The sequence below is a fragment of the Pectinophora gossypiella genome, chromosome 10, assembly GCF_024362695.1.
Source record: "Pectinophora gossypiella chromosome 10, ilPecGoss1.1, whole genome shotgun sequence".
Lineage (NCBI taxonomy): Eukaryota > Metazoa > Arthropoda > Insecta > Lepidoptera > Gelechiidae > Pectinophora > Pectinophora gossypiella.
In genome coordinates, this window is record NC_065413.1 from 14,743,947 (window position 1) to 14,754,370 (window position 10,424).

Consider the following 10,424-nt stretch of genomic DNA (forward strand, 5'->3'; position numbering starts at 1 on the left):
TGTTAAACAGTTGTCAATTTGTCACTGAATTTTTAATTTCGTTTCGTACGCCTTGAAGCGTTTTTTTACGGAAAATAAATAGATAATAGTTTAAATAATATAAATCCAATATGGTAAGTGTTACAAATTGGTTTTCGTGTACAATAATCGTGAATTTGTTGTGTAATCAATTATTTTCTGACGTATGTTTGTTAGTTTGGACATGTAACCTCAAAAATGGAATTTGTTTTCAGGATGTCTTTCTAATGATTAGGCGAAAAAAACTAACCATCTTCACTGATGCGAAGGACACAACGACTGTACTAGAACTGAAGAAAATGATAGAAGGTGAGTGCCGTTTGCACGATTTGAGAAAAATCTATTTTTAGTAGTGAAACAATGTCGGGCGGTTTGTGCGAATTTTGTTGTTATTCGTTGGGGTACTCTTTTTGTCTTACTAGGTGTAGCGTCGCCAATTCTCTACCATATCTCTATTTTGTGTAATTATTGAAACAAGTATATTTTATATTTAGCAGTAATTTACTTTTTAGTTTAGTATAAGTACATATCATACAATTTGCTGTTATTTCGCCATAATGGTAGTAGTGACGCTTATATAGATAATTAGAACTTCATTTGTGGATGGGCAGGTATCCTGAAGGTGCCACCTCCGAGCCAGATGTTGTTCAACAAAGACAGCAACCTTATGGATGATGAGAAGACCTTGGCTGAATATGGACTCACATCGGCTACGGCTAAAGCTCAATGTCCTGCTCCTATTGGTTTGGCTTTAAGGTAAGTTTTTTATGAGTAACTTACACTGACCTCCATAGACTGCATTGTACATACAACATTTAAACAATGTTACTTAGATTTGAAATGATTTTGGGAAATTTAATTTTCCTTTCTTAACACACTATGATTGGTTGAAGATTCTGCATTGCCAATTGATTTTGAGGTGTACTTTTTTATAGGTATTTAGGATAGGCAAAATCAAAGGGAGGCCTTTGCTCAGCAGCGGGAGCGTATAGGCTAAATAAGATAAGATAAACATTTGACCACAATCTCACTTGTTGGTAAGTGACTTATTGTCAAAGGAAGATGAACATTCTGGTCTAGACCATTAATAGACCACAAAGGTCTTTTGATGTAGAATGGTAGAAACATTTTTAAACTCTTGCCAAACATAGAAATGAGACTCTGACATTGGTAACCTAGACCTGAATTTGGCAAGATACCAAAATCCAGAATAGCTCTTCCAGAAGAGCCACCATAGAGACAATTAATCTACACAAAAGCTCTTGGTCCAGTGGTTGAGCATTGGGCTCTCGATCCGAAGGTCCCGGGTTTTTTGGGATTAGTGGTCTAAACCTGGCAACCAAATTCGACAATAGCTCTAAATGTGGAGTCCCAACCACCTCACATATATTTCTCATCATCCTTAAACCTGTACTTACATAGAAATAAACAAATTTATATTTTGTTATACTATATGTTTTGTAATCCTTTTTATTCGTAAATTAAATACAATTAGTCACTTTAATTGTATTTAATTTACGAATAATTTAATTGTATTTAAATTAAAATTACAACCAATTAAAACATTTCCAATTATTACACAAACAATGCAGGTCAGTCTAAAATACCGCCCCCTCTCATACCTGGTTCAAATGTGCCCATTATACTGGCTGCGTCACCGCGCACTATTGGAACCTGTTGAACTAGGAACGAGCTGGCGCGGGGGTCACTACCGCGGTCCCTCAAGCGCCTCCCAAACACGCGAATATTATTATTATTATATTGTAATTGTCAGTACCTGAAAAGTCATAGTATAGACCAGTACTATGACTTTTCAGTGTACTAATGATTTGTGAGTTTGGTTAACATAGATTTCTTAATAATGAAAATGTATTGAGCCAGATTAAGTAGGAGCCGTGGTAGCCCAGTTGGTAGAATGCTTGCCTCTCGCTTTGAGGTTGCAGGTTTGAATTCAGCACAGGCCCAACCCAATGATTGTCGAATTTGTTTTCGAATTTATGTTTGGATCATAAATTATTTCACATGTTTAGCAGTGAAGGAAAATATCGTGAGGAAACCCACATTCCCGAGTAATGCATATTCGGAGGTATGTGACCTAACCTGTATTAGGCTGGTTTTATATCGGAAATGTATTATTGAACTTTGAACTATTATTTGTAATACTTAAATGTATTGTCACTGATAGAAAGCAGTCGTATTCGATCGCATTAAGTCACATAGATTAGAAAAATACAACAAATGGAAAAGTAGTATTACTAATTAGCATGAGTAAGAAAGATACCCTTTATCATAATAGTTACAACATATACCTAGTCAATGTTCACATTGGATTGTTAATCTTCAGGATACATTTTAAAGATAATGGTTGTACCAAACTAGATAACATTTTGATTAAACATGAAATTAAACAATGCAATAATAAGGTATATACATATACATAGGTCATTCAAGATTCACTTTTTTAACTACTTTATTATTATTTTTTATAAACTTTCTTCTACAAACCTCGTAAAAACCTCTAGTTTGTCGAACTTGTCGAGCATCATGTGTTGGCTGGATGGGAGGCTTTGTTTTTTTATGACAAAACTAATCAAAAGCAACATTTTCGAATCAGGAAGGAGAATGGTGAATTCGAAGCCCTGGACCTGACCCCGTACTCTTCGCCCCCGGATCTGCCTGACGTCATGAAGTCCCAGGAGACCAATGGACAGGAACAGGTACATTTTTTACTTAAATCTCCAACAGCATTATTACAAGACAAAGACTAAAACATGGTACAACGAAACAAGGTATGCCGCCATTGCTCGCCGTTTGATGACGTAATTATTACAAATGGTAACAACCATTAAATTGGTATCGCCAACATTCCAAAGACTTAAATTATTGAAAATTAAACTAATTACCAAATCACGTACTTAATTATATAACATGTCACATATTATTTTAAATCTAGATTATCTTTCGTCTTCGTTTCGTAATAACACTGAAAGTATTTTGTTGAACAAAAATTTGGAAATGTTCGGGTTTTTAAAAAGAAGTAGGTATAGTTTAAAGAAAATATATAACTTACATAACATAGCATCATACCTATATCAGCGGGCTTAGCACCGTAAGCGTGCGACTCTTTCTCGCCTCGACATAAGTCACCCGTCACTCTCACAGTACTGCACAGAAAGAGACAGATGGATGATCTCTGTCGCGGCGAGAAAGAGTCTCGTACCGTATGCAGAGGTGTATAGTACACCCACTGCTCGCCAGCTGTGTTTAAGACCCATGTTGTATGCAAATGTTTTTGGAGTACTGTTAATTATTTTCAGATGGATCATAACTAAGAGCGACAATGTGAACATGCAATAACTACGGGCGCGGTCACATGTTCTACCCCCGCCAGCGCCCAGGACTAACGCCTTAACTATATTTTTTGCCTATGAACATATTTTGTTAATAATTTATCAACGATTTGTGTTCCATTTTAACATTAATCTGCTGTGCTTCGGTCACATTTGTGGTTATAACTATTGTTTAAAGGACTGAACTTTGTCCATAGAAGTAACAACTAATACTAAGTATATTTTAACCGTGATTTAAAGAGGAACTGAACATAATAAGCCTCAGCTCAGAAACGGCGGGAACTTCGTTCCCGCGCATTTTCATACCACAGAATAATTTTACTCCTTTATGATTTTTACGCACGTATAGATTCCTGGCCAATTAGTATGACATCCAAGAATTCTGTGGTGTAAAAAAGCGCGGGAACGCCGCGTTTCCCGCCGTTTCTGAACTGAGGCTAAAGAAAGACACTTTTTAATGCGTGTAAGTCTTAAAGTTAGTACGAAAGGAATTATGGTACTTGGAATAATACAACGAAACATCAACTTAATGTTTTGAAAGTATAACACGCATGTGACCGCAGCATCAGTCTACACGTTTCTTTATAGTATTTTGTGATGCTTTGTACAAGAAGTGTAGCGCTTTTGTAGTGTTACCCTACGAAAAATACATTTCACTTCGGTAATATTTAAGGTTCCACACACAAAGAAATTGAGGCAAGGTACTTTTAATTACTGAAATATGGCAAGTCGAGTAGAAATATTGTATTTCTCAAGTGTAACTAGAACGGCGTGGTTTCATTGTGTTTAGAACTTTAGATTCAATGTATTACTGCGATTAAGTAGTAGCAAAGAATTTGGAAGAATTTTGAATTTAACGCCTCGTTATTGGCACTAAAATATTATTACAAACTATTGGTTTTACTAAAAAAAACTACCGGAGGCGTTCTAAAAATAAATTTAAATTCAACAGTATTCTACCAAATTCATTGACAAGTTTAATTAGAAAAAATGTTTTTTTTTATTCGATCGCGTTAGCGTATGTCATTCGTTGGAAGGCTCACTAAACGCCTGCTAAAGAACTCATCATTAAAATTACATTCACATTAACATTTTATGAAACTAGAAAGTCTAGATCAATTCGTGCCTATAATTTTTGCACTAAAAAACTAATTATAATAATCGTATGGCTAACAGCGATGCAGTCAGTCACTCCAATGATATTGTAGTCTCGAAAGTAAGAAGTTTGGTGTCGGCTCGAGGGTTCAAACTACGAGTAGGCAGAAACTAGATTGATAGCATAGAATAAAGAATAGTTCTATGTTTAGAACTGTAACTCTTCGCCCCGCGCCAATTCGTATCTCACCCCCTCTGGGTCTTACTTTAGTCTCAAATAGCCGTAAGCCGCTAAGTAGTAAGAAGAAGAGAGCGGACTATATCTCGTTCGCACCTGCGCATTAGGCAGCAAGCAAGTATGAGATATTTATATGGAGTATGCGGGGTGTGCTGATAGTAAAAATAGCTCAATTTATGAAACTAGACAATTACAACTTTCCTAGCTTTCACTTCTAAGTCGACGTCTTAGGAACACCTATTGAATCTACATTTTCAATCTTATGTATTGTGAAATCTGTTATATCTTGCAAAGCATGGCGCAGGCGCTATGCGAAAGTTACTTTTATAAATAGCTGTAATCCTAAGACTTCTGTTAATGAATAATGGTGAATATGCTAGGAACTATTAAGTACGCCACCTAGAGAACTGATTTGTTTCGCGAATTCTGTGTAAAATAGTCGAGTATCGTGCGTTGGAACCCTCGGACGCCGCGGTTTTATCGCTTTGCGCTTCACAAATTTCATCATTCGAAAATGGTAACTATTTTTCACTTCTTACATAGGGACGTACAGTCATAAACAGTATCATGTACCCACTTTAGAACCCTGTCGCACTAACATATTTGACATTTAATGAGTCTTACTGTTTACTTTTTCAAAAAAGTTAATGTGACATGGTATCAAAGTGTTACATATTACTCGTGACCGTACATTTATATCGTCATTGTTTACGCCTCATGTGTAATCTGCATATTGGTGCTAATTCCTGTAAATACCATCTAATTTTATTTTAAGTTATATCTGTCATTTTCTTATCCGCCGAAAAGGAAAGGGACGAGTAATCGACAAGCATAAAATTTATGGAACACACGTCAATTTTAAGCACAAATCTAAACCAACCGTCTAAAAATTTTACATCCGTCAATAACCCGACACGGTTAAGTAGACAGCACGTCAAACGGATTGCATACCAGAGACGTACCTTTTGATTCGCCCGGGTTATTCATTCATTTACTCATTCTTCCTAAAATTAAGAGCTGTGAATCATCCGTCCCTTTCCTTTTCGACGGATATGAAAATGACGGATATCACTTAAAATAAAATTAGGCGGTGTCTGCAGGAATCGGGGCCATTACGTCATGTAAATTGGTTTATATTTATAAATAATGATTCTATTTAAAGCGTTATTATTATATAAACTAATTTATACCGTAAAGTTTACTCTGTGTTTTGATGGCAACAAATATGAAACCTTAAAACGGTTAGGTATTAACACTGTTTTAAGCGTAGGGAAACTCACAAAGAGAAAATTATATCTATTTTTTTCGATCTATGGTCGAGATATTGATTGTAAAAAAAATCATATGGATAGGATGAGGTGGTGTGGTTAACACGCTCAACCCGGCATGACAACTCAGACTCAGATCTTTTCGGTTTAATTTTCTCTTTGTAGTTAAGTATCAGTGCGTTTTTTTTAGTAATACATAGCCGAATAATACTGTTGTTTGTTGACATCAATATCTTTTACTCTTAAAGTGTGGTGGTTATGTAGTGTACCTAGTATTTGAGTACGATCTGCCAGAAAAGTAGTCGAATAACAAAAAGTACTCATCTGCGTTCGCTGCTACTTTTTGTTCTAGAATACAATTTGAATTAATAACGAAATTATATCAAGATTCTTGCAATAATTACTTTAGTTACTGATGTAATAGACGGACTGTACGATTTTAGGCTACTAGTAACATTGGAGTTAGAATTTAACCATTAAACTTACCTTTATCGACTGATTCCGCAAGTATTTAATTAGTATAAAAATTTAGATTATGAAATAAAAAATTTCAAGGAAACACCTGCGTCGTTACAGCATAAATCCTTACCAAATGGATATTTAAAAAAACAACTCATGTTATCAAAACATACTCCAATGTTACTACATCTCTTCCTCATTAACATGTAAACTCATAAATACGTGTTTAATAAAACAATGATACTGTATTCAACTGATAATAGTATAGAATGGAATATAGTTATAGCTAATTTAATTAATAGGTATATAGTAAGGGCTTTTTATATGTCATACAATCCATTGTATTCTTCTAACATTCTTTAACAGACTATGTAGTTATCGGACGCGACTTTCACGTGCATACTATCTTTATGAAGAACAATAATACGTATAGAACGGACACTCTCTGCCCCGCACCTATTCGTATCGATGCCGGGTTAGATTTACCTCACCCCCTCGCTGGGTCTCACTTTAGTGTAAATGGCCGAGCAGGATGGGACTGTGCTGACTGTGTCCTGAAACAGATCTGGCGGGTTAAAATGCATCGAAGCAATTCATCTATGAAAACAATACTGCAATTTGACATTTGCGCATATAAAAGTAAGTGCGCAATGCAAACAAATGTCAAATAGCAATATTATTTTCTTAGACGAATTTAATTTAACATTTTAACCTCCTTGGTAACACGGAATGGCACTTTCCTATGCTTCTATCCTTTCCTATCACTCATTTGCGATAGATAATGCGACGGCACTCGGCGGAATCGACGAGGCGGTCGGACTCCCGCTCTTTATCACACTCTAGCAAATGACGGTTCTGAGTGACAGAAAAGGATAGAAGCATACCAAAGTTCGACGCGGTAAGGCGGTACAGTAAGAACTAGCTTTTTATATATGGAATTTCCGGGCAACTCAATACTACTTAGGGTTAATCTGAGCGTCACAAAATAAATAGCCCTTATGGGTACCTACCGGGGTCAGCAGAATGGAACCGGGATTTTTGTCGTTGGTAAAAATATTAAATAAAAACCAAGCATGTATAAAAACTACCGTACCGGGACTCCTAGGGAGTCTCACATCCCTGATAAATGCGGTTAGAACCCGGTATTATGTGTTTTTTATTATAATAAAAGCCGCGTAAACCTCAAACAATGTACAAGCATGTATTGGTTAATAGATATTCACCTCTTTCTTTTATAAATACTTTTTTTTCCGTTATATTTCACGTGAAAAAATCTCACACTGGTCCTGTGTGGCACCAGATTGCCTCTCAATTGGGGAGCGTGGGTTCAAACCTCGGTACTTGTACCTTATGTAAAATTCTTGTGCTTCGAAGGGTTTACGGTAGGTTTGCGCCTCTTGCAATAGAGCGTCGTGATAGAGTATGCTCTATACCTCAATCTAACCGGCATGTGTAAAGTCAGTAGGTACTATGACAGTTGTGTGTTTCTGGAAGTGTCATCGGCTATAGTTTGTTTTATGTATATTATACTATATTTCGAGAAATGTTAAAAATATGTAGCGAATCTGTAATCGAAATATTTGTATATTATCAGTTATGTTGAATATCTATGAATTCGAAATGAAAAAGAAATGGTAGGTATGCATTTGTGAGTCTCGTCCAGTATCTCTCTTGAGTTGTTTATTGTGATTGCTGTATAAAGGAAATCGAATTCACCTAGTTCCTGAAACATCGCGTTTCTATTGTTTTCTTTTTTTATCTATTTTTTGTATTTGCACCTTTGTAATGTAAGATGTTGTGTATATTTTGATTGGGGTTCGACTTGTCTTCGCTAACCCCATTATTGTAACGCTATATGGGTACGGATTGGCGGAACTGTATACTTAATTACGATTTTATATAACCGTACCTAACACCAGTTGGAGTATATATTTGTACATTTATTTGAGTTTAAAGAACAGTATACCTTTTATTTTCCGTCATAAAAGTTCATGCAACGTTAGAATTTAGGGTATTTCTTAAGACAAAACATACTATAGGTATACGCGACAATTGTTACTTCTCCTAATGTATCTTCCCGACAAAATGAACTTATTTTTATATCAAATTTTTTGGTTCAGCCAAATACGTAGTTCCGCCAATCTCGGTGCATAGCTAGTAAAAGCAATATCGAGGTGAACACTCGCTACCAAATGAATACTTCCTTTTCATAATATAGAATAGTTTGGTAAATATTGCACGATATCGCACTGTGACATAGGATAGAAGATACTTCATACAGATACGTGCTTTGTGACTCTACCACTTTGAAAAGTTAGTGTTGTCTATTTGATTTTGAAAGCTCATATAACGCCACTACCCAGATAGTACGGGCAGTCTATTTATATAGAATTTTCTTTAATATATATGACGCTTTTAAATAATCCGTTTTATACGCGTCATTCGATTCTTTCATCATTGGTACCAGTAAAATTATAGATACCGTTGTTCTTCGTAATAGAATAGCTAAAACAAGGAGTAACTAATACCTACTACGTGCTAAAGTGAAAACAATCTTTTGTAATACTCGTTTAGCTGTTAATACATTAGGCAATAGGGACATTAGATAACAAAATTACAAATATCTGGCTCTCTTCTAAATTGAAATCTGTTATTGTAAGTGTACTTACTTACAATAAATTAGTTTACAAAATACAATGTATACTATTTAAGAGGGTACTTGAGGAAATACCTTGTTAAGTTGTCATACTAACTTGTGGTAGAGGCACTGATATTCCGTGACTAGTCATCAAGGGATAGACATGGTCCAGCTTCTGTACTCAATATAATTAAGCTGGTACACTGGGGTACACAACAACACATTAACTCATACTGGTCTCACGCAAGGCTTTGTAAGCCAACCGTATAGAAAAAATGAACAAAACCATTTCGTACGCATCAAATGGGACTTAGACAAAGAATAGTGTAGTATTTCATGTGCAAGTATGGGAAATCTACAGATAACCAGCAGGAAATAAAGCTGTTTTGATTTGTTTTGCCGGGTTTTATTTTTTGTTCTATTTCATAATCAGTTCCCCAGAATCCGTGGTACCGCTGTTCGTGGTGTCCAGTGCCGGTTTTAACTGTACCAGCGCCCTGGGCGAGATTTCTACGGCGCCCTGCAACTGCAATTCAAACCCATATGAAAAAAGAGAAAGCATATAATTAAAAAAATTAAAATACATAATTATTTATTATAAAAATTTTACTTCTCTGGCCTTTCTATCAGCTCTCTTTTCAGCATCTCTTCTGCTGCGGCGCCCCTTTTATCCGGCGCCCTGGTCGATCGCCCAACCGCGCCCTACCCTAACACCGCTACTAGTGGTGTCACGGGTTCGAATCCTGGCACGGGCTCCACTGTATTCGACTTTATGCAGTCATGTTTGGATCGTAGATAATTGAATTCACGTGTGGTTTCTAAGAATTGTGGCCGGTTAATGGCAATAGGTTCGCCCCCTATTATATGGGGAAGTGAGTGACTATGCACTTCTGCCTACCCTTTCGGGATATAGGCATGATGCTATGTTTCCCAGAAACGAAATCATATCTAACACTTCATGTTCGTAAATACAAACTAATTATAGCTTTTTTACTATTATAATGATTTCACGGGTAAATAAGTAAATGTATGAGTGTAATTAGCGAATGAGAATAGTAGTGTCACGGAAAAGAAAAATCTCCCATGACTCAACTGGTAGTGCCTAGGGAAACAAAGGGATAATATAAGATCTCATATGATAAATATTTATTTAAAGGCTCATTATACAAAAATCACATCCTGAAAAAAGAAAAACATTGACATTTGGTAATTTCTGAACGCGAACTGTCAATGTCAAACAGTACCATAAAAACTCACTCGCTTCTCGCGCTGAAATTGTTATCTCTATCTCTTTCTAACTTTTTAAAGATGATAGAGACAGTACATTAAAAGCCTGAGATTATTAAACAAAACTATAG

At 35.9% G+C, this 10,424-nt stretch overlaps 1 protein-coding gene across 1 annotated transcript; it reads left to right on the forward strand.

Moving 5' to 3' along the window:
- Positions 1–7: 7 nt before the first annotated feature.
- On the forward strand, positions 8–9,461 carry LOC126370011 (elongin-B). Its single transcript, XM_050014633.1, has 5 exons — positions 8–113; positions 234–327; positions 630–774; positions 2,633–2,735; positions 3,336–9,461. Exons 1-5 carry the CDS (start codon positions 111–113, stop codon positions 3,348–3,350), a joined length of 360 nt encoding a protein of 119 aa, XP_049870590.1. The 5' UTR covers positions 8–110; the 3' UTR covers positions 3,351–9,461.
- Positions 9,462–10,424: the final 963 nt, after the last annotated feature.